The sequence below is a fragment of the Pelmatolapia mariae genome, linkage group LG1, assembly GCF_036321145.2.
Source record: "Pelmatolapia mariae isolate MD_Pm_ZW linkage group LG1, Pm_UMD_F_2, whole genome shotgun sequence".
NCBI lineage: Eukaryota > Metazoa > Chordata > Actinopteri > Cichliformes > Cichlidae > Pelmatolapia > Pelmatolapia mariae.
The window spans coordinates 38,766,991-38,794,482 of record NC_086227.1 but is presented as its reverse complement, the minus strand read 5'-3'; the positions used below and the strand labels follow the sequence as shown (position 1 = coordinate 38,794,482).

Genomic DNA, 27,492 nt, shown 5'->3' with positions numbered 1-27,492 from the left:
GCGCCAAATCACAACAAAAGTCGCCTCAAGGCGCTTTATATTGTACAGTAGATCGCACAATAATAAATACAGAGAAAAACCCAACAATCATATCATATGACCCCCTATGAGCAAGCACTTTGGCGACAGTGGGAAGGAAAAACTCCCTTTTAACAGGAAGAAACCTCCGGCAGAACCAGGCTCAGGGAGGGGCGGCCATCTGCTGCGACCGGTTGGGGTGAAAGAAGGAAAACAGGATGAAAGACATGCTGTGGACGAGAGACAGAGATTAATAACAGATATGATTCGATGCAGAGAGGTCTATTAACACATAGTGAGTGAGAAGGTGACTGGAAAGGAAAAACTCAATGCATCATGGGAATCCCCGGCAGCCTACGTCTATTGCAGCATAACTAAGGGAGGATTCAGGGTCACCTGGTCCAGCCCTAACTATATGCTTTAGCAAAAAGGAAAGTTTTAAGCCTAATCTTAAAAGTAGAGATAGTGTCTGTCTCCCGAATCCAAACTGGAAGCTGGTTCCACAGAAGAGGGGCCTGAAAACTGAAGGCTCTCCCTCCCATTCTACTTTTAAATACTCTAGGAACAGCAAGTAAGCCTGCAGAGCGAGAGCGAAGTGCTCTAATAGGGTGATATGGTACTACAAGGTCATTAAGATAAGATGGGGCCTGATTATTTAAGACCTTGTAAGTGAGGAGCAGGATTTTGAATTCAACCAATTCAGCCATTTGACCTTAGAACTGAAGAAGCTTCTCGGATGAGAGGTGAAACGTCTTCAAGCAACTTTAAGAAGTCCAGACGCTTTTCTTTGCTAACTCCTTTGATTATAATATATGCAAATACATGCGGGTCGGAATCCCCGCCCCCCCAGCGTGCCCCGGATGCCAAAACAGTGCCAGGAGAGTGAAACTGAAAAAATGGTTTGAAACCGAAAAGTGGATTGAAACCGAAAAATGGATTGAAACTGAAAAAAATGGATTGAAACTGAAAAAAAAAAATTGTAAGCGAAAACAAAAAAATTACAGTTTCAATTAATTTTTTTTCACTATCAAATTTTTTTCAGTTTCAATACAAGATTTTTCAGTACATTTATTTCAGTTATAATATTTTTTTTCGGTTTCAATATTTTTTTTGGTTTCATTTCAAGGTGGCATCGTTCTGATCCCATACGCTTTGCGCTGGGAAGAGGCGCGGTAGTTACACTCTCAGTAACACAGGAACAGAGCGGGAGGGAGAAAGAGAGCCAGGGACAACAACGTCACATTAGAAAGGTATAGTAATGATCCACAACTATTTTCAGTTGCGGATGATAAAGGATTCAGAAAAGTTTATTCATGCAGGCCCATATGACAGAGAATATGCATCTTCTTTTTGTTTTCATATTTTAATTTATATTTAATTGTGTTGTGGTTTGCAGTGTTTTATGTTGTTTCACTTTAAATTTGTTTAAAAGGAAAAAGCTGAAAATTTAAATAGTTAAAAGTTGAAATGGAAATAGTTTTGTATTATATGATTTATTTATTACATTTTATGTGGAGTGAATAAATAAAAGTATATTTAAAGTATATTTACGGCACGTACAAACCCCAAAGCACGTAAAAACCCCAAAACACGTAAAAACTCCAAAACACGTACAAACCCCCAAAACACGTACAAACCCCGAAGCAAGGACAAACTCCGAAGCACGTACAAACCCCAAAGCACGTAAAACCCCCAAAACACGTAAAAACTCCAAAACACGTACAAACCCCAAAACACGTTCAAACCCCAAAACACGTACAAACCCCAAAACACGTACAAACCCCGAAGCACGTACAAACCCCAAAACACGTACAAACCCCAAAACGCGTAAAAACTCCGAAGCAAGGACAAACTCCGAAGCACGTACAAAACCAAACAGAAGCGCTCCAGGATGCTAGGCGCAGTGTTGAGCTTTTGTTACCTAGTGGCTACACAAGCCAGGAAGTACCAACGACCGGATTTGGTGTGTGGTAATAACAGGTAAATGAACATTTTTTTTGAATTATCTGAATATATATGAGTGCTTGTGTATAAATACACAAACAATACACATATGCTTTCAATTGTGTAATTTAAGTGATCTAGGTAGCTCTGTTTGGAAGTTCAGTTAACGCTAGAAATGTGTTTTGGAGTTTGTACGTGCTTTTTGGAGTTTGTACGTGCTTTGTCTCTAGGGGCCACCTATATATTTATATATAAACATACATAAATAAAACCACGTTTTTTTTTACATTAGTGATTCCTTTTGTGCATAATTTTATATTGTTGTTAATAATAAATGAATTAAAGCAACAAAACAACCTGAAGAGTCGGTTGGGAGCCGAAAGAGCCGGCTCTTGTAATATTGGAACAGAAACGGGCTATCCCCCAAACTGTTCTCACAAAGTTGGGAGCAGGAAATTGTCCAAAATGTCTTGGTATGCTGAAGCATTAAGAGTGCCTTTCCCTGGAACTAAGGAGCTGAACCCAAATCCTAAAGACTTGGTTTTACACACCTGTGGCCATCAAAGTGATTGGGCGCCTGAATTTAATGATGTGGATGGGTGAGTGAATGTGTTTGGCACTCAGTTGAGCAAAAGAAATAATTGTGAGTGAATAATTTACTCCAGCACAACATGTTTAAGGAACAAGTTCCAGTAATGCACCATAGACTATTGTAGTTAAACAATACAAATTTAAGATCATTTAAGGAGATTACCATATTAGATAAGAAATTAATTTGTTCATCTCAAAAAAAGAGCATGCTAAAAGCGTAAAAAAAAGAATAAGAAATCCAGTTGAGAATAATCACAGTAATCACTAATTACACCCTTCAATAGAAACTAAGGATGTAATAGAATGCACACTGCAGACATGACTGTCTTTTAATATCACAAAAACAAATATTTGTAAATAATTTTCAAAAATATCAAAGGTTTACATGAATAATCATAGAATAAAAAAGGATCAGTGTTTTTTTCCTTTTTGTTTCTAGAAGGCACCAAACAATATACATGATTATTGTCAGATAAACTATTCACGGTCTTGGTGGAAAAGGCACCTAATAGCATAATTTGATTTGTTATGTATGCTTCTGCTAACGTTTTTTTTCCCCTTCCATCGCATGTTTATCCTACTGTTACAAGAAATTATCCAAAACCCAATAGCAAAAGTACAAGTACAACAAGCTGAAGAATTCCTATGGAAACCAGAAAAGGACATTCAACTGTGGGCCTAATTTTAGCTGTTTACAGATCCTTTGATGGAAAAAGACAGTGGAATTACATACAAGTAATAAGAAGACTGTATGCTACAAAACTAAATGTAAATCAATATCTATAGCAAGGCAGGAAGCAAAAAATAAAATAAAAATACAAGTTAAAAATAAAATAAATGGGATTTTTGTTCACAACAATTTGAACCAATTACCAATGTGTCATCACTGGATGAAGTCCAGTAATTAAATACTTCTTCCCAGTAATATGGCCAAGTCAGAGCCTCTCTACAAACAAGCTGCTATTGCTTCAACATCTCTAGATCATCAGGGCACAGCTCATTCTCTCTCAGGACCCACATCATCATGATCACTCACAACTGTAGAGAAAAGAAGAAATAGTGATAGTTGAGTGGTCAAAATGCTTACTTCAATAGCTGTCAGACAACAATGCAACACATCCTGTATAATGACTGGCATGCACTTGTTTGGAGCAGCTAAGTAGCATGTTTTCTCTCAGCTTTCATATTAACATATTGCTGGATTGTGTATCTTTATGGAAATCCAGAGTTGAACGAGTCTTGCTTCATTACTGCAAACCTTAACTTGAGCCCCTTTTCCATTAGTAGCTACTCTGACTTGCCACGGATCGCCACGACTTGACTCGGATTGACTGGTTTTTCATTACAATCTAGTACTACCTTATGTGCGTGGCTGCGGCCATAGCAACACTCCTGAGCATCCTGTGATGTAATTAGTATGTAGCACAAATGCTACAACAAATGTGGATGTTGATATACCTGGTGCTGAGTTTGTGGCTTTTTGTCAGGCTCAGGAGACCATGGCATTGTTTTTTGTAGCAATTTCCCTCGTTGCCGGGTTTCAAAAATGGCAGTTTTGAATTTTGTGAAAAAAAAAGGCTCTCACGACTCATCAAGTGACACCACTGACCAGCCAATCAAGGGCAGGCATTCTGAAAACATCACATTTTAGTACCTGCTGGGATCACTTGGAACCCTGGCCGAGCAGGTACTAAAAAAAAGTATCTGGTACTATGACCTAATGGAAAACCCTTAAAACCATGGTGAACCGTGCCAAGTTGATCTGAGTAGGTACTAATGGAAAAGGGACTTTGGAGATTGACTCCAATTTCAAGCTATCTTAAAGTTTTCAGATATTGAGATTGCATCTGTGTTTTTGTAATATCACCTGAATCATAAACATGGAGGTTGTAACCAAAGATATAAATACCTGTAAGAGTTTCCAATTTATAGTGTGGACTCTCCACAAAATCAAACAGCTGGTTCACAACTGCATCTTCCAGGTTGTTTTCACTCAGATTCAGATGTTTCAGATGAGATGGGTTGGCCTTCAGAGCTGAAACCAAAGAAGAACCGCCATTTATTGATAAATGGCAGCCCTTTAGTCTGAAAATATATGAGATAAAAATTATTGTCTATCCATTCAGATGTTTTCAGGTCTGACACATGAAAAAAAATGCAGGACAAGAAGATAGATATCTACCTTAGCTGTTATCTTCTATTTACAGTTTTTTTTTAATTTTATTTAAATTTTTTTTAACCAAAATCTACAAATAAGTCAGCGACCTGACCTCAGAGTCTCTAGTTCACAGTTTGGATTCTCCAGGTAATTACACAGCTGCTGAAACCCTTTATCCTGCAGTTGGTTCTCACTCAGGTCCAGATGTTTCAGATGGGAGGGGTTGGACTTCAGAGCTGAGACCAGAGAAATGCAGCTTTCCTCTGACAAGCTGCAGTCCATCACTCTGAATAAAGAATGAAAAAGATAAAGTTAGGTAAAATAACTAATACTCAATTAATATATATGTTAAATGTGCAGTTTAGCATATTCAATTCACTTCAATTTATTTATACAGCGCCAAATTATAACAACAGTTACCTCAAGGTACTTAATATTGTAAGGTAAAGAACCTGCAATAATACAGAGAAAACCCCAACAGTAAGACGACCCTCTATGAGCAAGCACTTTGGCGACAGTGGGAAGGAAAAACTCCTTTTTAACAGGAAGAAACCTCCGGCAGAACCAGGCTCAGGGAGGGGCGGGGCCATCTGCTGGTTGAGGGTGAGGGGAGGTAGACGATACAAAAGACATGCTGTGGAAGCACGATTAATAATAACTGAAAATTAAATGCAGAGTGGTGTATAAACACATGGTGAGCCCTGACTACATGCTTCATCTTATCTTCCCGGAGGACCACAGCTGCCACTTCCAGAAGGAGCCGATGGGGCGAGAGGACCGGCCTTTTACCTATGCCAGTTGGCTGCACAAACACGTGGCTGCAGCCCCAGGGAAAGGCTCGGCTGCAGGACTTTGTCATGCTCGAGTGGTTCATGCAGGGACTCCCAGCAGACACCGTGGAGTAAGTGCACTGCCACTGACTGGCCAACCTGAACATCGTGGTGATGTTAGCAGAGGACCACCTGTTAGCCCAGGTGAGAGAATTGGTGGAGATAGATTAAGGCACCAGGCGCACTGGTTAACACATAGCCTCACAGCAAGAAGGCCCTGAGTTTAATTCCACCACAGAAAGACACAAAAGCTGTGTCCCACAACGTAGGCTGCATCCTTCGGAGGACCTGGCCTTCGTGGTCTACGTGGGCCAGGTCCTTCGAAGACTGAGAAGGCCGGAAGTGCGAGGCTGTGAAATGGGACAGTCTAGCCTTCAGATTTGCATCACCGCGGTCTCGGGTGGAGTTTAATAAACTCGGCCGTCTGCTCCTTGCTATCTAAAATATAACAGGACACTGGCGTAAATTCTGGACCATTTTCTGTTTGACGTTTATTCAGCTGTGTGAAAATCCCGAAGGAACCCACCTGATGGATTAATAAAGTTTTATTTAATCTAATAATCTAATAACTTTGATCTCAGCCAAACCGATTTGCTCCGGAACAAATAACACACCGAAAAAAGCCAAACAATTACGTTTTTAAGTTATCCGAGTGACTTATATATCATGTTTAACCTGAGTAGCGAAAGACAGCGGGGTCTGAAAACGATGAAGCCGGGAGTCCGCTGCTCTCACCGGCTCGAGTGACCATTGAACCCCCCGGTCAGCTATCGAGCGGGTGGGTAACAGACGTCTCTGAAAACGTCGGAGCACTTTTATGCGATGTCTTGATAAACTAAGGAGATATTTGAAGTTTACACAGCTACTTTCTCGCCTGAAAATATGTTAAAAGTTTATTTTGTGACCCAGAAAGATTAATAAGAGTAATATTAAAACTTAGTAGCGGCCGCCATTGTTGGAAACTGGAATTAGCTGGGCCGCGCTATGAATTCTGGGATATGGTGGGCCACGAAGGACATCCCCGACCCATCCTTCAAATTCGGGGAAATGAAGGATGCATTTGTAGGAGTCGACCAATTGGGACGTCACCTGGCTATGACGTAACCGGCCTTCAAATGCGGCCTCCGAAGGATGCTGCCTACGTTTTGGGACACAGCTAGAGTCTCTCTGTATGGAGTTCACATGTTCACCTCGTGTTTGTGTGGATTCTTTCTGGGTACTCCATCTTCTCCTACAGTCTAAATCAGGGGTCTCAAACTCCAGTCCTCGATAGCCAGTGTCCTGCAACTTTTCCATGTGTTCCTGTTGCAACACACCTGAATACAATGAGTAGGTCATTAGCAGGACTCTATAGAACTTGACTGCATGCTGAGGTGGCAATTCAGCCATTTGATTCATGTTACAGCAGCTCAGCAGAGTGAATGAACAAGGTGCAATAAAAGTACTTTTAAAAGTACATTTTTCCAAATACTCACATTTACTTAAATTTACTTGAGTAGGGTTAGGGATTGCCACTTCAGCATGCAGTCAGCTATAGCGTCTTGCTAATGACCTACTCATTGTATTCAGGTGTGTTGCAAAAGGGACACTGGAAAAGGTGCAGGACAACGGTCCTCGAGGACTGGAGTTCGAGACCCTGGTTTAAAGCAATGATCCCCAACCCACGCGCCATAGACTGGTACCGGTCCGTGAGTCCTGGGTGGTGTTGGTGTTGTGCATATAATAATAAAAATGTACAGAACACAACTGGGTCTGCCGTGCATGCTTTTTTATAGTCATATCATTTTATTTTGTCGTATTTATCCGCGACACTTTAAAGGCCGGTCCTTGACGCGAAAAAGGTTGGGGACTGCTGATCTAAAGACATGCAGTTAGTGGGGTTAGGTTAGTGATTCTAAATTGCCCATAGGTGTGAGTGTGAAGGGTTGTCTCTCTCTATGTGTTAGCTCTACCACCAGTTTGTGCCAAACGTTTGGGAGCCAACCTGCCCCTTGACTGACCTCATCCAAGGCTGAATGCCCCCCCCCCCCGGCCTAAACTGGGCAAATGGGGGTATGTGGCAGGGTGTGGTTTGTGGCTCAGCTGCAGGGGAGGGGTGAAGGAGCGGGTTTAGGGAACAGTGCCAAGGAAGGCTGGCTGGCACAGCTGATATCCATCACACTACCCACGCCTTATTTATTGAAACAAATTAAAAGGTTGGTATAAATGGACAGATGTTAAGCCTTCTGAAAGACAGTCCATGAACTAACCCCAGACTCTCCAGTTTACACTGTGGACTCTCCAGAAAACCACACAACTTGTGGAATCCTGAATCAGGTAGGTCATTTCCTCTTAACTGCAAGTCTCTCAGATGGGAAGGGTTGGATTTCAGAGCAGAGGCCAGAGCCATTAAGGTTCTGTTTGACAAATTGCAGCGAATCAATCTGGAAAAAAGAATAACATGAAAGTAAACTTATCCCACCAGATGTGCTGGTTTTAAATAAATACCTCAAGTTTAGTTTTTCACGTTAAACAGAAAGGCCACTTTGACATGATGGCCCATTTAAGAGAAGGACATTCTTCCAAAAAAATCAAATTGTCAGTACAACATTCAAACATGTATTGGTCTATACCATAAAAATGCTTTAAGGTCCTGAATCTGAAAATATGCTTTAATGTGTTCTGGATCAGTATGATAAGATGATCATCAGACATTATTTATGCAGTCAGACTGAAGTAACCTTGACAGACACACTACTTGATCAGCTATCAGTTGAAACAAACCTGAGTTCAGTGGATCTTTTGTACATGCATTTTAATTAGAATGGAGAAACAAATTTACTTTAAAAACTAACAGTGGACATGTTCTGCAATAAATGATATTTGGTTTTACCTGAGAGTCTCCAATTTACACTTTTGATTCTCCAGAAAACCGCATAGCTCCTTCACTAGTGCACCCTCTGGGTTGTAGTTGGAGCTCAGGTCCAGATGTTTCAGGTTGGAGGGGTTGGACCTCAGAGCTGAGCCCAGAGAAGCGCAGCTGATTGATGACAAATAGTGGCCCCTCAAACTGTAAAAAGACAAAAAATATACAGGTTTAGAAAACAATGCTGGGTTCATAGCTACTCTGTCCATTTTGTGAAGTGTTAGCCTGGTCAGCTCAACTCAAGACTCTAGTATGTTGTCAGTCAGCTCTGTGCGCACATAGCTGCAGCAGCCCCTCACTGCTCAGTGGATAGTTGTCCATAGTGTAAATGTAAACGTCTACAGAGTAAATGTTCACCAACAAGATGGTAGGGAACGCCTGCTTGAGAGGGGGTAACCCTTAGCTTAGCACTAACCGCTCCATGCTTCCCTTACTTCTGCATTCTTTTGGAGCACTGATGATGTTTAGTAAAGTCATAACCACAGCTGAGATGGGTGTCACACATCTGGGTTTGGATTCCCACAACAATTTTTAATAGACATACACAAACATCAACCATTTCTGATGGGAGTGATGTTGACTGTTGTACTGCTTTACTACCAGTGTCAGCAGAAACCGCTGCAAACACCCTTTGTTCTGTTATGAACATAAACAGATACATTTTCTAAACAACTTCAATTTTATTTTCACAGATTGATATTGCCTCTAAATGCCTTTAATAGCACAGACAGAGTATGTAAATAACTTTAATATGTTTTAACCTTGGGATTTGAAAAAAAAAATACCATGATGCTAATGCTAAGAAGTCCTGAGTCAGAGGCTAATTGATTTAGATAAGTGTGAGTTATGAATATACTGAGGGCTACTGAGTCCTTGCTAAAGTGCACTGGATTCAAGTCCAGCCTTGGCTATTCATTTTACTCTCTATATAAAAATGAGGAAATATTGGCCAAACGTTCTTCGTGAGTATAATGTAACAAAAGAAAGTGATATTTGACTACTTTTTGCTGTCTGGTAAAATTGTATGGTTCCTTCCTTCCTTATTCTCCCTCAGGCTGACTACAAACTGTTAAAAACTTTGGCATAGAAAGTAAAAATAAAACAAAACAAAACACAATAAAATGAAATGAAATCACATCACTGCTGTTGCTGGTAGACCGGGCTTTATTTTTTATGTAAATTGGTGGATGTAAACTGTTGGGATGACTCTTCCCCTTTTTTGTCATTGTCAGATTCAACATGAGGTTCAGTGTGTTCTACCAGTGTCCTATGGTTCACAGCTGCTGGGAGCAACACAGTGGACATCTGATGAAAAGAAGGTCTCTTTGATTGATATACCTTTATTGATTGATTGATTGATTGATATACCTTTATTAGTCACACAAGGGGAAATTTCATGTTAAGGCTGCCGACCTATTGCACGCAATGGCGGCGCCATCTTACCCTCCGACCATACATACATTACACAAAAACATCACATGGGGAAGACAGGTCAGAGAAGTATAACAATGGAAAATGCACCACATGAGGAAAGATAAGGAGAAAAAAATAACTCCCCCCAGACTGAGCTCCAATAGGGAGATCAGTTTGAGAACAGAAAAAAAACACCTCTGCACATAGCACATGAAAAAAACTCTCAATACACCAAAGAAACACATTACAAGCAACAGGGGCGGGTAAAGGGTGAGAGACAGCCGATTTAGACAGTACATCCGGGCCTGGTTTACAACTGCTTGTTATTCAGAAAATGTTTGACTCTGAATCAACATGTTTGGTGACGTGATATGTTTTGTCTATAAATTTACTCACTGATATATTGATGCATGCTCTTTCATCCAGGTAAGTAGATGCCAAAAAGTTGATTCTGCACATCTGGACTTAGCGTTTTTTTGTGGGAGAAACGTTTTGTCACTCATCCAGGTGACTTCTTCAGTCTCCGCTGACTGCAGGTTTCCAACCTTATAAACAGTACATTTGCACAATGACTGAAACCAGCCCACTGAAAGAACAATGGGCTGTGAGGTCAGTTCCTTGATCATTAATATGCAAATTGCTCAACAACCACCGAGGGATAGACTATTGATCAACAACCACTGATCAAAGACCACTGTTCATTGGCCATGAGTACCATTCACAGAGAGTTGGGGAATGGCTGCAATCACATCATTGTAAGATGGTGACAGATGTACGTTTAGGCCCCCTCCTGGATTCAGAGATGGTCTTTCCTTTTTCGTGTAAATGGCCTCCTTGACTCCGCGCTCAAACCAGGATTCCTCCTCATCCAGGATGTGTACATCCTCATCCTTGAAAGAGTGTCCACTGGCCTGTAGGTGTGAATAGACTGCAGAGTCCTAGCCTGACAAGTTGGCTCTTCTGTGTTGTGCCATCCGCTTCGCCAGAGGTTGTTTGGTTTCTCCGATGTATAAATCCTGGCACTTAACAGCGTACACTATGTTACTGTGTCGGGGGACCCGATTCTTGGAGTGGACCAATTTTTGGTGCAGTGTGCATTGGAGTTTAAAAGCTAGAGAGACGTGATGTTTAGTGAAGATAGTCAAAGGAGTTAGCAAAGAAAAGCGTCTGGACTTCTTTAAGTTGCTTGAAGACGTTTCACCTCTCATCCGAGAAGCTTCTTCAGTTCTAAGGTCAAATGGCAGAGAGTCCCAGACTTAAACCCAGTGGGAGTATCCCCCCAAAGAGGGACAAAGGACCCCCTGGTGATCCTCTAATCACATGAGCCAAGGTGTGAAAGCGGGTGTGGGACCTAATCAGCCAGGGTTTCGGGTGAGCTCATTGTGAAACCTGGCCCCACCTTGTCATGTGAATTCCTGAGGTCAGATGGTCCAGGATGTGAGTGGGCATTAAGGCGTCTGGGGATTATAACTGGATTATAGATGGCAGACAGTTGGTGTCGTAAACCACCGCCTCTGTTCAAAGATGGTCGCTCACAGTGGACATAGATGGCCTCTTTCACTCCTCTTTCAAACCATCTGTCCTCTCTGTCCAAAATGTGAACATTGGCATCCTCGAAAGAGTGACCTTTATCCTTAAGATGCAGATGGACTGCTGAGTCTTGTCCTGTGGAGGTGGCTCTTCTATGTTGTGCCATGCGCTTGTGAAGTGGCTGTGAAGTGGCTTGTGAAGTGGCCCCCTATGTAGCCGGTGTATCAGAGAAACTCAGGAGAGTTTTCTCCAAGCACGACATCCCAGTGTACTTCAGACCCAGCAACACACTCAGACAGAAACTGGTTCACCCGAAAGACAAAACTCCAAAACACAGACTTAACAACGTGGTGTATGCTGTACAGTGCAGCGAGGAATGCCCAGACCTCTACATTGGAGAGACCAAACAGCCACTTCACAAGCGCATGGCACAACATAGAAGAGCCACCTCCACAGGACAAGACTCAGCAGTCCATCTGCATCTTAAGGACAAAGGTCACTCTTTCGAGGATGCCAATGTTCACATTTTGGACAGAGAGGACAGATGGTTTGAAAGAGGAGTGAAAGAGGCCATCTATGTCCACTGTGAGCGACCATCTTTGAACAGAGGCGGTGGTTTACGACACCAACTGTCTGCCATCTATAATCCAGTTTTGAGTTCCCTCCCCAGACGCCTTAACGCCCACTCACATCCTGGGCCATCTGACCTCAGGAATTCACACGACAAGGTGGGGCCAGGTTTCACAATGAGCATACCCGAAACCCTGGCTGATTAGGTCCCACACCCGCTTTCACACCTTGGCTCATGTGATTAGAGGATCACCAGGGGGTCCTTTGTCCCTCTTTGGGGGGATACTCCCACTGGGTTTAAGTCTGGGACTCTCGGCCATTTGACCTTAGAACTGAAGAAGCTTCTCGGATGAGAGGTGAAACGTCTTCAAGCAACTTAAAGAAGTCCAGACGCTTTTCTTTGCTAACTCCTTTGACTACGATGACCTGGATGACTGAGAACCTTCACAGACATTTAGTGAAGATGTGTCTCAGACTTTCCGATACTTTTGACACATAAAGGACCACTATGGGTTTTCGCTTAGACAGCAGTTTTCCTCCTCTCCTTGATCACCTGGAGCTCTCCTTAGGAGCCTTCCCAGCTTTGATGAAACGTTTCTCCCACTGACAACGCTACGTCCAGATGAACAGATCTAACTTTTTGGGATCTCTCACTGATAACAGATTACAGTAACATATACTGTATATGCAAGTCACATTACTATTATTATAAGGGTAGGATTTAACTAAGCTGTATTACTGACAACCCTATCAAACAATAGCAAGTCATTTTCCCCCACCGTTTTCCAACAATGCAGAACTGAGTGAAGTGCTGCAATATTTAATCTAATTTACACCTTTGACAAAATTCACAACCATGCTCACCACATAATTTGTTAAGGTTTTGTTCCAGCAATTTACTAGCACTTGTAAATGTCAGCTTTCCACAGTGCAAAAAGTCATTAACTGACAGGAATCAATTGATTGGTGTTTCATGAGCCCCAAAATTCATGACATTAGTGATATCAGCCACAATAATTGTTCACATCATATTCATCTCAGCATACAACAAAAGCATGGTGTCTAACCTTAGAGTCTCCAGTCTGCAACCTGGACTCTCCAGAAAATCACACAGCTTCTTCATTCCTGAATCCTTCATGTTGATGAAACTCAGGTCCAGATGTTTCAGATGGGAAGGGTTTGACTTAATAGCTGCGACCAGAGAAGCACAGCTTATCTCTGACAAACCACAGTCATCCAATCTGAATTGAGAATGAAACATCAAATCAGATATTGAATAATCAATAGGATTATGCAATCAGATATTAGTTCTCTAAAATAAAAGCTAGTGTTCACTGATGAAACAGATCAGTTGTTTTCTGACAAAAGTAAAAGTTCCATGAGAAAACAAATGATGTGAAATTAGATTTGCTCCAGCAGTTCAACAACCGATGTCTATATACATCTTGCGAGGCTGTCAGATGTAATTCAGCTTCATTTCCTGTAAGCATGAGCCCAACATGCTTCTGACAGATGTTACTGGTTTTCTGATCCCTTGCTCTAACTTTCAGTAACCATTATATACTCAGGAGGTTCTGCCATTTTAGTACATAGCCTGCTGTGTTGCCCTTGATACTGTAGATCATGCTATCCATAACTCTAGGTTGAGACACTTTAATCCTTAATTTCCATAATTCCTTAATTTTTGACAATGGTTTTAAACCTATTTAACCCACAGAGGTTTTATATTAAATAGGTTTTAGGGGACCTGTCATTTGGGGTTCCCCTAGGGCAGGGGTCAGCAACCTTTAACACCGAAAGAGCCATTTGGACCCGGTTTCCACCGGGAGCCACAAATACTTTTTGACATCTAAAATGAAGATAACACTGTATATATTGTTTTTTACCTTTATGCTTTGTGTGAACAACTAAGGTGTGTTGCTTATGAAATCCATGAAGTGCTACAGAGAAGATTACATTTTATTTATGTAATTAACACATTTTGAACTCTTAAAGAAATATAACAAAAGGAAAGACACCCAGCTGAACTAAAATGATCCATGTAGCAAACAAAAACTGTTGTGAGCCGCCACCCTTATATCGCCTTTGGGCTTTTGGAGCCTTGGCCTGGCTTTTAAAAAAATAATTGGGAAAAAAGCACTATGCTGCTAAAAAAAAAAAAAGAAAAATAGATATTTGCAAAATCCTGCCTAAATATATATTTTACCTGGTTAATGTGTGTGGCGGGGCGTGGTCTGCAGCGCCGCAGCAGGCGAGGCGGACGCACCTGAGCGGCACCTGCAATCACGCCTTGCCGCCTTAACGTCTGTGCTCTCTATGCTGTTGTGTTTGTGTGTGTCGGGCTGTGAGCTGAAAAGCTACAGCCGGCTGTATGCGTACAGCAACCGTGTGTGAAAAGTGGTCAATAAAGACATGCTGAAAAGCGTGTCCATGCAAACATCGTCGGGTCTGCCGTGATATGTTTGCAATGGGACTTCTGGTCCCGAACCTCTGCGCACAGCGTCTGCAAATCGGGGCTGACCCCTGCCCTAGGGATCTATTTTTGGCCCAGCCCTTTTGGCAATTTTTATGCTCCCTTTGGGCTCAATAAAAATGCTGTTGAAATTAACTTCTTTAAACTTTGGCTAACTGCAAAGCTGATGTCATTTGTAGGGATTATCCATGCCTTTATTTTGCCTCAGTTGTCTGGAGGTCCAGACATAGGGGAGCTTGGGCCTTTATAGCAGTTACTCCTAAACAGTGGAACAAACTTCATATCAGAATCTGTCCAACATTAGACTCTTTAATCATTAGGCTGAAAACCAATTTTTTGGTTTTTAATTTAAATTGAGTTGAAATTCTGAATGAATGAATAAAATAAAAAAAAGATTTCTGATGCACTTTGTTAAGGATGAAGCATTAAAATATTTAATTGATGCAGCAATTCAGCACATAAAACAGAGACTGTCTTCATATGTATCTCAGGATCAATTAAATATTTTGAGATAAGCAATCCTTCTCTTTTTATTGAGAATTTATTTTTTACTTCACCCCACTGATAAGAACCTGTTTGAAAAACCATGTAGTTTGCTCAAGTTTTCTTACTTTGGGGTTTCTTTTAAAGCCCATCTCTGATTTATCTTTCATTTTTGTTTTTTTGTGTGTGCGCTGTTGTTTATAAATGTGCTGTACAAAATGTGACTTGGCTTTCTGTCTTTCACCATTCTCCCCCAAACAGTTTCACTAAGGAATGGTGGAGCTGAAAAGGCTGCAGGTTTACAGGATCATTGCTCTGAAGTAAATGTATTTGGTGAAAGCAGTAACCTACTGACCTTAGAGTCTCCAGTTTACACTGTGGGTTCTTCAGAAAACACAACAGATGGCTTACTCCTGAATCATGCAGTTTATTTCCACCTAGGTCCAGATGTTTCAGACGAGAAGGGTAGGATGTTAGAGCTGAGCTGAGAGCATCGCAGCTTACATCTGTCAAATTGCAGCAACTCAATCTGAATAGTGAATAAAGGATGTAGGAAAAAAGTAATTAATAACATCGCATCGAGACATGTCTCACTAGAGTCTATCATTCCCCGAACACCATCAGATCAAACACTGAACTAGAACTATAAGATTCTGACTCTTATTTTATCTATATTACAATTATCCTTCTGAACACAAACCAAGTAGATGTCTTACAAAGTTACATAGCACAAAGAAATATCCCTTTCTTGGGTTACTTCTGAGTCAGGACACAAGTCGATTATTTTATCTTGTTGAATATGTTAAGGAGCAAAAACTGTTAGCAAACTGACCTCAGAGTCTCCAGTCTACAGTTTGGACTTTCCAGTGAAGAAAATAGCTGCTTCACGCCTGAATCACGCAAGTTGTTTCCACTCAGGTCCAACTCTATTAGATTTGAAGGACTGGACTTCAGCGCTGAGGCCACAATTTCACAGTGCATCTTAGACAGTCCACAGGCAGCAAGTCTATAAGGACATGCATATTACAAAACATTTTATGAAAGATGATGCTATGGATCACATTGACTCTGTGGGACAATTAATATTTAGATTGCAACTGAAAAAAAAGTCAAAGCAAAGCATTGTGGGCATTTTTCAATTATGTGATTGGTTACTTTGGTGGACAGTTCAGGTTACTGTGTAGTATAGACAGCAACCCCTAACCCTACTCAATTAGATTTACATAAATGTAAGTAAAGTACGTTTTGTACCTCCAAAAGTACTTTTATTGCACCATGTGCTTACACTCTGCTGAGCTGCTGTAACATGAATCAAATGGCTGAAGTGCCACTTCAGCATGCAGTCAAGTTCTATAGAGTCTTGCTAATGACCTACTCATTTTATTCAGGTGTGTTGCAGCAAAGACACGTTTAAAAGTTTCAGGACACCGGGCCTCGAGGAATGAAGTTTGACACCCCTACTTAAGAGGGTTACTGACCCACTATTGACCATGTGGCTCACCACATGAGCCAAGGTGTGAAAAAAGGCGTGGGTCATTATCATCAGAGGTTTTGGGTGAAAGCATTGTTAGAGCTCGCCTCACTCCATCATGTGGCCCATTAAGATGAGGAGGGGTTGAGGCGCCATGGAAGGGTTGATGCTTGTGATCCCAAACATTATATTACATTATACTGAGAATGTCTAAAAAATTAAACTATTAATCTACAAAGATTTATAATTTTTTATCAAATCCGTACTCACCGAGCATTTTTGCAGTTCCTCACAGCTGGAATCAGACTCTGCCGACCAATCTCTGTTGTGTTATATTTCTTCAAGTCTAACTCTTCTAGAACATTATCGGACATCTGCAACATGTAGGTCAGATCTGAACAGTTCATCAAAGAAAGTTGCTTCTTGTGGATTTGCTGAAATATTGAGAAGTCCTTCATCTCCATCAGACAGTGGAAGATGTTGATGCTTCTGGCAGGAGGCTGTCCAAATAGGTTTATCTCTTTCAGATTATTGATGACTCTCTGAATAATTTCTGGACCGTTCTCTGTCTGACCAAGCAGATCTCCTAAGAGTCTCTGGTTGGACTCCAGAGTGAGGCCATGAAGGAAGCGAACAAACTTGTCCAGGTGGGTGTTTTTACTTTGGAGTAACTTTTTCATCAATCCACTTAGAAAGACATCTAGAGATGAGTTGCAATCATCCAGCACCTCTGTCTTCCTGTTGTTGCAACAGTGGAAAATATAGACTGCAGCCAGAAACTCCTGAATACTCTGATGAATAAAGCAGTAGACTGGTTTCTGTAAGATACCTTGCTCTCTTTTAAAGATCTCCTTATAAACTTCTGTGTGCAACAAGGCCTCAGTAGCATCCAGACCACACTGATCTAGGTCTTCTTGGTAGAAGAAGGTGTTTCCTTTTTCCAGATGTTCAAATGCCAGCCTCCCCAGATTCAGAAGAAATTTCCTTTCAGCCATCTCACTTGTTTCATGTCCCCCCACATGTTTGTTCCCCTTCTTCATCTGAACCAACAAGAAGTGTGAGTACATGTCAGTCAGTGTCTTGGGCAGCTCCTCACTCTGCTCTTTAGTCAACATGTGCTCCAGAACTGTAGCAGTGATCCAGCAGAAGACTGGGATTTGACACATGATGTGGAGGCTCCTGGATGTCTTCATGTGGGAGATGATTCTGGACAGCTCTTCATCACTGAATCTCCTCCTGAAGTACTCCTCCTTCTGGTCGTTAGTGAAGCCTCGTACTTCTGTTACCCTGTCAACACATGTAGGAGGGATCTGATTGGCTGCTGCAGGTCGGGAAGTTATCCAGACGAGAGCCGAGGGAAGCAGATTCCCCTCGATGAGGTTTGTCAGCAGCTCGCTGACTGATGACTTCTCTGTGACATCAGACACGAGCTTCCTGTTGGTGAAATCCAATGAAAGTCTGCTTTCATCCAGGCCGTCAAAGATGAACAGAAGTTGAGAGACAGCGAGCTTCTCTGCTGTGACCTTCTGTAATGTTGGATGGAAAACATGGAGCAGCTCCAGAAGACTGTACTGCTCATCTCTGATCAGGTTCAGCTCCCTGAATGAAAGCAGAATCACCACACTGACATCTTGGTTCTCCAAGCCCTCTGCCCAGTCCACAGTGAACTTCTGCACTGAGAAGGTTTTTCCAATGCCAGCGACGCCGTTCGTCAGAACCACTCTGATGGGTCTCTCTTGGTCAGGTAAGGCTTTAAAGATGTCGTGACACCTGACTGTAATGTCATCAAGAGCCTCCATCTTGGAAGCTGTCTCCAGCTGCATCACCTCATGTTGGTTATGAACATCTTCATTCTGTCCCTCTGTGATGTAGAGCTCAGTGTAGATCCTGTTCGGGAGGGTTCCACTTCCTGTATTATCAGTTTCTTCAGTCACACTTTCAAACCTCCTCCTCAGACTGGTCTTATATTCTTCTAAAACCTCTTCCGGGGTCACATCTGCTGATTGACAACAGGAAACCAAAAAGAATGAAATTTCTTTAGTGTGTGAAACTGCATGAAAAACTGATTTTTATCCTTTGACGGGAGGGATGGGAATGGTGTTAAACATTGTAAATTGTAAATAAGCTTCAGTTAGAAAATAGTAAATCATGTGACATGACATTTTCAGCATTAAGCTATAACCAGTGCTGTTAAGTCAAATTGTTGAATGTTGTCATTGTGTTTCTTAAATTTGTAAAGTCTTAGTTCAAGCAGTAGGATCAAAGCCATTCCTTTGATGCTGACCACCTCTCCAGCCACTCTGTGCTGGGGGAGGTTTTATTGTAGATACATCTTATCTGAAAGATCTGTTTCTTGTGTTGTAAGCTTCCTGCTTTTATGATCCTTTTGGTGAGCAGGAGGTCACACACACACACACACACACACACACACACACACACACACACACACACACACACACACACACAGTGCCTTGTCTTTTAGAACCATTGGGGGGTTCTACGGTGGGAGGTGCTTGTGTTGTGTATTGTAACAGTATGTCAATAAATAGCTGCGAGGAGAGCTGCTCCTTGAAGGAGTTGGTCTGGAGACAGGTGAGGAGCATTTAGCTTCACAGCCTGGTTCTGACCAAGCCTTTCCTCGTTAGTGAGTAAAAGACCGATTGAAGATGTTCTGTCTTGTTTTCGTTCTTCATGAGGAATAAGTCTCTAAACTAGCAGGGCCTGTGGAAACACAGACTCAACAAGTACGTGACTTATTTAAAAAAAAAAGAAAAAAGAATTGAGCGCAACATTTTGATTCATAATCAGAACCTTTTTTTTTGTCACAGCAGAAACAAGAAGCAACTGTTAAAAATGTTCCTAATGAGACATTTTAAAAGTAGCCAGTCATAGTCTGGAATATAGGCTACTACCTCCAGTCTCTGAATCACTGTTGACCAGGATATGTCCTTCAATGTGCAAATTGCACAAATATGTAGGACTGCTTTCTTGTATTTGTGTGTGTTGTCTAAAATTCAAAACAACCCATCTCAGAGTGATGCTGAAAAACTAGTTCATGCGTTTATTACCTTTACTTAGCTACTGTAATTCGTTATTATCAGGATGTCCTAAAATCTCCCTGAAAAGCCTTCAGTTGATCCGAAATGCTGCAGCAAGAGTACCGACAGGGACTAGGAAGAGGGAAAATTCACCTCATACTGGCTTCACATCATTGGCTCCCTGTTAAATCCAGAACTGAATTCAAAATGCTTCTCACACAAAAAGGGCCATAATAAAACAGCCCCATCTTATCTGAGAGGCCTCACAGTATCATATCAGACAGAGCACTTTGCTCTCAGGCTGCAGGTTTTATCCTGCCCTCCTCCCCTCATTCCAACCAGTCGTGGCAGATGAATTTTACAAATCAAAATTTATTAAGAAAAACTACTAAAAGCATAGAACTGTAAAATCAGAAAGGTTCTTAAGGTAGCAGGGCTGAGACGGCAAGACAGTAAATTAAAACACTTTATTAACAAACAATGATTAAAATGACCAGGCTCGCTACCATGATGCTACCCTAGAACAATCACAGCTTGATAAAAATAACTAAACAAAATGGTGGAGACCGGCCACTTGAGGAGGCAACCTATAGAGAGGAGTGCCCAAGGGTGCCACCAATTACTCACCCGTGTAGTTCCACTGCACACCTCACTGTCACTCACACTGAAATCTAAATGGTTCAATCTACCTATGCCCGGTGTGTACACTCATGCATCGGGGAGGGGATTCCACCTCGCGTGCCTAGCCCCTCAACAAGCGGCCGCACCTCTACTAAAGCAATAAAGCAAAGCATAAAACGTTAAACAAATTAGTAAAAGAGATCTACATAAAACAAATACACCCTAAGTTACAGTTCTTTATAAAAGCATGATTAAAATGTATAAAACAATTCCGAGTAAAAGACCATAAAACCAGGAGTCAGTCGAGGCCAGTCCATAAACATTAGTAAGATGACAACAGGCCACAACAAGACAAAACAGCACAAGACAAGACAGCAGCAGTATGGCACAATCCTGTAACAAAAGAGGGAAACAGTCGTCAAGGTCCACCCTACTATATGCCACATTATGATAAACGCAAGAGTCCCACTCACCACTCTCTAAAGGGCAATACTAAAATGAGCAGCTTTCCTGAGGAGATCTGCAGTGCTTAGCTGCCTAACGCTCTCAGCCACCTTGGATGGGAAAAGACTGCCAAATGCCTCCGTGTGGTAGTGAAGCGCAGCTGTTTCTTATAGAGATGGACAGACCACGTGACTTTCGCGCATTGCATTGTGGGTACGAGTGGCAACAAAATCAAAACACTGCATCAAGCGCTAGCATTTCCAGCACCGGTAATCATTAATTCTGCAGTTTTAATCCCTACTTGCATTTTATTTGCCCCAAAAACAGTTATGTACAAAACGACGGAGAACACTGCAGGTCCGTACGAAGACAGACTTGACGAAAAGGCAAAAAAAAATACGAGGAAAAAATCAAAGGCGTGAAAGGGTCAGACCCATACGAGCATACAGAGCGGAGTAAGGACGTTAGCGTGCTGCCCAACTTTCATCACGCACATATTTATTATTATATGGTCCTAAGTTTTAGTGCATACGCTCACAAAATGTTTAGTAAGTTCAGATCCTGCAACAAGCCCAGGTCCAGTTTACTTTGGTGATTTGGTCTATTCCATTTCACAGCTGTTGTTAGATTTTTTTTCTTTATCTCCTGTACAGGCCAACGCAATCTAATTGTCGTTTCAGGTTGTAGTATTACACAACATTTTCGGATCTAACAGAAAAAAATGAGTTTCGTAATTCATTCAATTATTGTCTTTATTTATAACTGGCATTATTGTTTCATTCTATTATAGAATCTTACAGGAAAGACGCAAAATTGTATTCCATTGTGCTTTATTAGCTGCTTCGGTGAAAAACAAATCAACAATGCAACAAAAAAAACAACAACATTGCAAAACAACATACTGGAAAACAGTTATTCATCACTTGATTGCTTCAATACAACACTTGGGCACATATATGCGGGACTTTTCGTGGCTGTTTTGATATCGCTCTCTCTCTTAACCGATCAAATCTCGCTGTGGTAGCAGCTTTAAACTCGGTATGACCCAGGCTGATAGAGGGTGCCCAGTCTGGATCGCATTCCAGCATTTTGTAGGCTGGTTTTCCTACAAAACACATCAAAAAAATTGGCAAACATTAGCCCGCAAAGCCACAGTGAACAAAGCAGCATAGCGCAACGAATTCAATTCAAATCAATATAAGACTTATTTGTAACCTACATCAACAATTACGTTATGATAAATTACGTAATAACTACAACAGAAGACTTACCTTTGTGGAAATGCTTGGAGCAGGCTAACATGTGAGCTGGAGTGTTCTGGGACGTTATATTTGGTCTTCGAATGGCTGCAATCCAGGCCATCCGTCGGCTCTTTGTTACTTCGGAAACACGGCTTGAACAATTTCTCTTCCACGACGGAATCCGATAAAAATCGATCTCTTTACCCGTCGGCTTCCCGTGGCTGTCATGCGACCGGCTAATGCAGTTAATAATACAACAGCTTCTTGCCATTTTTTGTGTTTCTTTTTATCGCTGTGTGACTGTTTTCATTTGAAAGCCTGCGTGCGCTAGTACCGCTTGCCACTCGTACCTACAATCCTTTGCGGTTTTACCCCGGAAATGACGCCACATTTTCAATCTCTATAAGGCCGCTAATCATCAGCTGGGAAGGTGTGGATGTTAATGCTGCATTCGTGGACATCACGTAAAATCCTACCCCAGAATCTACTTCACTACATTAAGGTGGCTGTTGTGATTTGGTGCTATATGAATAAAATTTAAGTGATAGCAGCAAAGTAACAAAAGCTGATAACCCAAGAAAATAATGGAAGGAAATAGTTATGAATATGCTTAATGTGCTAATCCTCATCTTATATAGTTCATTTAATCTACTACATGTAATTTCATTCAGTGTGATGTTATATGTAATCTGTGTGGAAAAACTAGATTTATTGTGCGTCTTAGTGAACTCTGTGAGTACGCTCCATTTGTTCTCCATGTGATCCTTTACTCTTTTTCACTCTCTGTGTTACTGCGTCTCTTTGTCTGCTGTGCTACACCCTGGGATTACTGTTGCTGTTGTTTGGACATTTACATGATTCTGTTCTTGTTGTACAGTAGCTGCTTAATAAAGTGTGTAAATCAGGGGTGTCCAAACTTTTTTCACTGAGGGCCACATACATAAAAATATAGGAGGGGCTGGGCCACTTACTAGAAATTAGGTATATAACCTTAACTTTAGTGTATTAAAGTGTATTAAAGATCACAAAATCACTTAAAAGTGGTCTAATATGTTATATTGTTGAATATAATTAAAGACAAAACTGCCTTCATCACAGCTTTCCATAAATGGATCTTTATTGATTTATTCAGAAAAAGCTTTGGTAGCTCATTCTCAGAACAGCAGCCTCAGATTTCTTCTTAGACAGAAGATTTACAGCACAGAGAAAAAACAATAAAGGGGAAAATGGGACGGTTAAATTTCAAGTTTGTTATTTAAGTTATTAGGCTTAGCAACACATCTATTAACGTTAGTTTGAAACTGTTAACATTAACAGACTGAACTGGACTTAATAACAGGAGTGCATATAATCTTAGTAAATTATTCTGGTGAGTATCAGCTGTGCTGGGTATGTAAATCGGGCCATCCAGCTGCGGTGCTGATCGTCCGCCACTCGTGCCAAAAATCTGGACAAATGTCACCTGATCAAGGAGCAGATCTGCATCAGATGAGATCCGCTGACTGCGTGTGCGTGCGCTGTGCACAGCGGTGTGTACTCTGTGTGTTAACAAGAAAAACGCATATAAGAAAGTGGTGCGCAAAAGCAGGGTAGTGACAGAATTGATGCGCATTATTGATATTTGAAGCATGTGTACCTGCACATGCATGCTTATTAACACACGGGTACTGTGGAATATATTTTTACTCACCTAAAGCGCTCGTGCTCTCGTCCACTCCCCGCAAAGAAATTAGCAGCTGTGCGGCGTCTGTGGCATCGGTGCTCTCATCGCATGCGATGGAGTAAAAATCAAAAGCACAGCTTTGTCAGACAGCTGCAGTTTAATGTTGGCTGACGAGTCTTCAATGCATCGCACAACTGTATTTCTGGACATGCTGACGTTGTTGAAGTCCTGCACTGTTTCCGGGCACGTTATTTCGGTGACTTTAATGAGGCCGTGTTTTATGAGGTCTCCATCTGAAAAAGGCTTGCCATGTCTTGCGATGAGTTGGGCGACCTCATAGCTGCTATTGGAGCCTTTTCCTGGACCTTTTGAGCACGAAAAAAATACTGTTGCTGACCCTGCAGGACAGCTAGCATTTGCTTTAATTTCTGCTCTTGCTCAGCACCAGTGTAGGATGCATAGGCCTGATGTTTGGTTTCATAATGACTTAGTACATTATACTCTTTCATAACTGCCACAGTTTCAGTGCAAATCAAACAGACACACTTCCCCTTGAATTCTTTGAAGAAATATTCACTCTCCCACCGTGTCTGAAATTTTCTGCACTCACTTTCTACCTTTTGCTTCTTTGGTTCTGCCATGTTTAGTAACTTGGGGGTAAATTTCTTCTGTGATTGTCCTTTTTGGTGGCGCAACTGCCTTGATCAACAGCAGCTCCCCCTGGTGTTAAAACTAAGAAGTGCAATACACTCAAGCAAAAGTTGAAGTGCGGGCCATATTCTATTTATAAAATTACTTGCGGGCCAATTAAAAATGGACTGCGGGCCAACTGCGGCCCGCGGGCCGGAGTTTGGACACCCCTGGTGTAAATGAGCTCTGCTCTTCTTTAGATGATATTTTTTTGAGTGTTTTTTTGTTTTTTATTTCATCTAAGAATCTACAAATGACCAGCTAAAATTTTGACCCAGCAGCACATGGAGCCATACAAATTATTCATTTTGAGCTGCTGCTATGAAATATGAAATTAGAGCCAAATGGAATAGCCTGCTGCAGCGTTTTTTCACTCTGATTTTCTGTTTGTATTTGGATTCAGCCAGTATCCAGTAATTTGATCATTTATTTCCAACAAACAATTGAATCCTTTAGTTTCCAACACATCACCCAGTTTGTATCAGTATTGCTCTCCAGTATGATTTTCTCCGAGCGAGAGCCGTTATGTTTTCAGTGTGTTCCTCTGATTTTTTTTAGTGGTATATATTGAGGATTGCCTGATATTGTGAGCAGGTGGGGAACATGACACAGCTGAACTTTAGCAAACCAGGTGAAAATAATTAAGACAATCACAAAGCAGGAAGTAAAACTAACGTGAGACATGAAAGGAAACAACATTCAAAGTAAAACAGGAAAAAAACTTATACCATAAAAAATCTAATGAAATCATTTTCATGCACCTACAAAACAAGAAGTCAAGTTTTCAAAAATGTGTTCATCAGCACACCGATACCGACTCTTACTTTGGACAGAGATGCCACAACTGGTAGAGACTGAATCCTCTGAGACATCCTGACCCAAAGCACAGCAGGACAACTGCTCCTCCTCCTCCACACCAACATCACTGTTCTCTCTGAGGACACAAAGGGAAAATTATTATTACCAGTACAACTGTCTAAGTCAGCGGTCCCCAACCCCCGGGCCTCGGACCGGTGCCGGTCCGTGAGTCGTTTGGAGTTGAGGCTCAGGTGTGAAATGTATGGTTTTCAGGGTTTTTATCGGTTTTCAGCGTTATTTTGTTATCGTTTTTATCGTTAACTCGGTTTTCCTGGGTCTTTTCACGTGTGTTATGAATAAATCTTCTTTTTTTCGGTACCGGTACTAGTTTTATTTTGTTGGTCCGTGAAAATATTGTCGGGCATAAACCGGTCCGTGGCGCAAAAAAGGTTGTGGACCGCTGGTCTAAGTGACCAAAGTGACTCACGCGCAGGTCTCCAAGTGATTACAGTGCATTTATCTGCAGTGAATAGTGAAGCACAGTTCAAAAAGACAACAGGACGAGTTGATGCAGGAACTCATTTTAGTTAAAGGTACAGCTGCACAAACTGTTCAAACCTGATCCTTTTCTATGCAGAGCTCTTCTCTAAGGTCAAAAGTGTTTTCTCAAGGTTTCCCACCCAATGACTGCTTTTGTCAAGTTAGGTGCAGTGTGGAAGATTACGATCAATGGTCTTTGATCAATGATTGTTGATCAATGGTCATGACAATTTGCATATTAATGATCAAGGAACTGACCTCACAGCCAGTGGGCTGGTTTCAGTCATTGTGCAAATGTACTGTTTATAAGACTGGAAACCTGCAGTCAGCTGTGTGTGACCACCCAACAATTTATCGTTGATGGAGTTGAGTCAGAACAAGGAAGGGAAAATGCAGCTTTTTTCCTTCTGCTGTCTTTCTCGAACTGAGCAAAACTATGACGTGGGAGAAGTGGAACTGCTAGCTGGCCTTGGAAGGATGGTGCTACTAGCGGGAGGGAGCACAACACCTGCTCATTGTTCACCGTTTGACTGACCACAAGCATCTTGCATCTCTCACAGCAGCCACTCAAGACAAGCCATGGCATCAGGTCTCAACTTCTGATGCCATGGCAGAGGAGACCATTATTTCCCTGCCCTCCTGCATTGTTTGTTTGCTGTACTGAGAGATTGAGTCATTTTCTGCATAGCGGGACACATGTCCCAGAAGTTGAACTTCACATCATATCATGCTTTGTAGATACTTGCAAATCTCTATAATAAAGCTTGGCATTCTACACTAAAAAGCTATGAAACCCTGAAAAGGAACCAGCTGTTTTTCTGTATTCTTTAAATTAAAATATTGACCATGATTAGCTGCAAAGGCCTTCGATAACAGATTTGCACTGGCCAGATGTATTCAGGTGAAAATGTATGACTATATTATACTAAGCTTTTGAGGATCTTAATGTTAAAGTCTTTTTCGTTTTTGACAATTTTGTTCACTGACTGTGGCAGATCAATACTGAACTAAAGATTAAAAGTCTTCATATAACAGGAAAGTTTTTCAGCTGCATAATTCACTTGGAAACTCTCAATCTTTGATTTTCAGAATCCATTTGTTCCATTCCAAACATATTACCAAATTAAACACTTTTTTGTTGTTGTTATAAATGTTATTTTGGTTTTAGCGAGAGCAATTTTTTGCTTCTTTTTGACTTTTTAAAGATGCATCTTGTGGGCTTCAAGTATTTGGAGTTTCCATCTAAACTTCTACATTCTGAAGCCCCTACAGCTCTGAAGATATTCAGAGATGCTGAATCATACAGCCAACCGTGTCTTCTAAGCCTACATTTTATTTCTTTTTAGTTTGTTGACAAAAATTAGCCCCTCAATCAGCCGTACTTCTCTGGCCTCAACTCTGAGCTCCAATCTCCTCCTTAGGTTTGTCCTAAAAGCTAAAAGTCCAAATTCTTGAGACGTAACAAAATTCAGTTAAAATGAAGTCTTTATTTTAAACTAATCTTACAAACCAATACCAACTAAGAATTGGCAACTAATATTACCAAAGTCACTTTGACTATTCTCATAAATTGATCTGACTTTATTCATTTTATATATAAAGCTCCAGTCTGAGGTGACTGGAGCTTTATATATAAATATGGAATGTCTGATAAAGGTCTGTAGTGGTGTTTTTGAAGTAATAATCATCATAATCTCAAACTTCCATGAGTAAACTCCACTGACACTGAGTCCTGTTTGTCCACATTCTTTTAAAGATTTCAAAGTGCAACTTTTCGCACGGATACTGTGGAATTTTCTCTTCTTCCTGTTAAACCAGTCCTCTCCCACTCAATCTTACTCGCCCTTTTAAACTTGTAATTGTTTCTATATACTGATTTTACCTATGTTCTCTATTTCCTTCGTGTACAATAGAGACAGTATCTTACTTTGTGTCTGTCACAGACAGACAGCTGGATCCTGGAGACTCCAGATCACTCATCTTCAGTCATCTTCAGTCAGTCTGAGAGAGAAACCAGAATCATGGTGAATCTCTTTTCAAGAGTTACATCCAAGACTGACAGAACAAAAAA

General features: G+C 41.2%; 1 protein-coding gene across 1 annotated transcript; it reads right to left on the bottom strand.

The window, feature by feature from the left end:
• Positions 1 to 3,550: 3,550 nt before the first annotated feature.
• On the bottom strand, positions 3,551 to 27,401 carry LOC134627482 (NACHT, LRR and PYD domains-containing protein 3-like). Its single transcript, XM_065471570.1, has 10 exons — positions 27,349 to 27,401; positions 24,908 to 25,017; positions 16,657 to 18,385; positions 15,748 to 15,921; positions 15,271 to 15,444; positions 13,027 to 13,200; positions 8,414 to 8,590; positions 4,824 to 4,997; positions 4,463 to 4,638; positions 3,551 to 3,591 (listed from the first exon to the last, which is right to left on the bottom strand). The coding sequence occupies exons 1-10, from the start codon at positions 27,399 to 27,401 to the stop codon at positions 3,551 to 3,553; spliced, it is 2,982 nt and encodes a 993-aa protein (XP_065327642.1).
• Positions 27,402 to 27,492: the final 91 nt, after the last annotated feature.

What these genes read in the sequence shown, in the direction of transcription:
- LOC134627482 (XM_065471570.1), bottom strand. Translation starts at nt 27,401, where the DNA reads ATGAGTGATCTGGAGTCTCCAGGATCCAGCTGTCTGTCTGTGACAGAC. An exon ending in TGTGAACTAGAGACTCTGAG is followed by an intron (nt 4,639 to 4,823) that starts GTCAGGTCGCTG and finishes ATATATTTTCAG; the next exon opens with ACTAAAGGGCTGCCATTTAT. An exon ending in TAAATTGGAAACTCTTACAG is followed by an intron (nt 3,592 to 4,462) that starts GTATTTATATCT and finishes TTTTCTCTACAG; the next exon opens with TTGTGAGTGATCATGATGAT.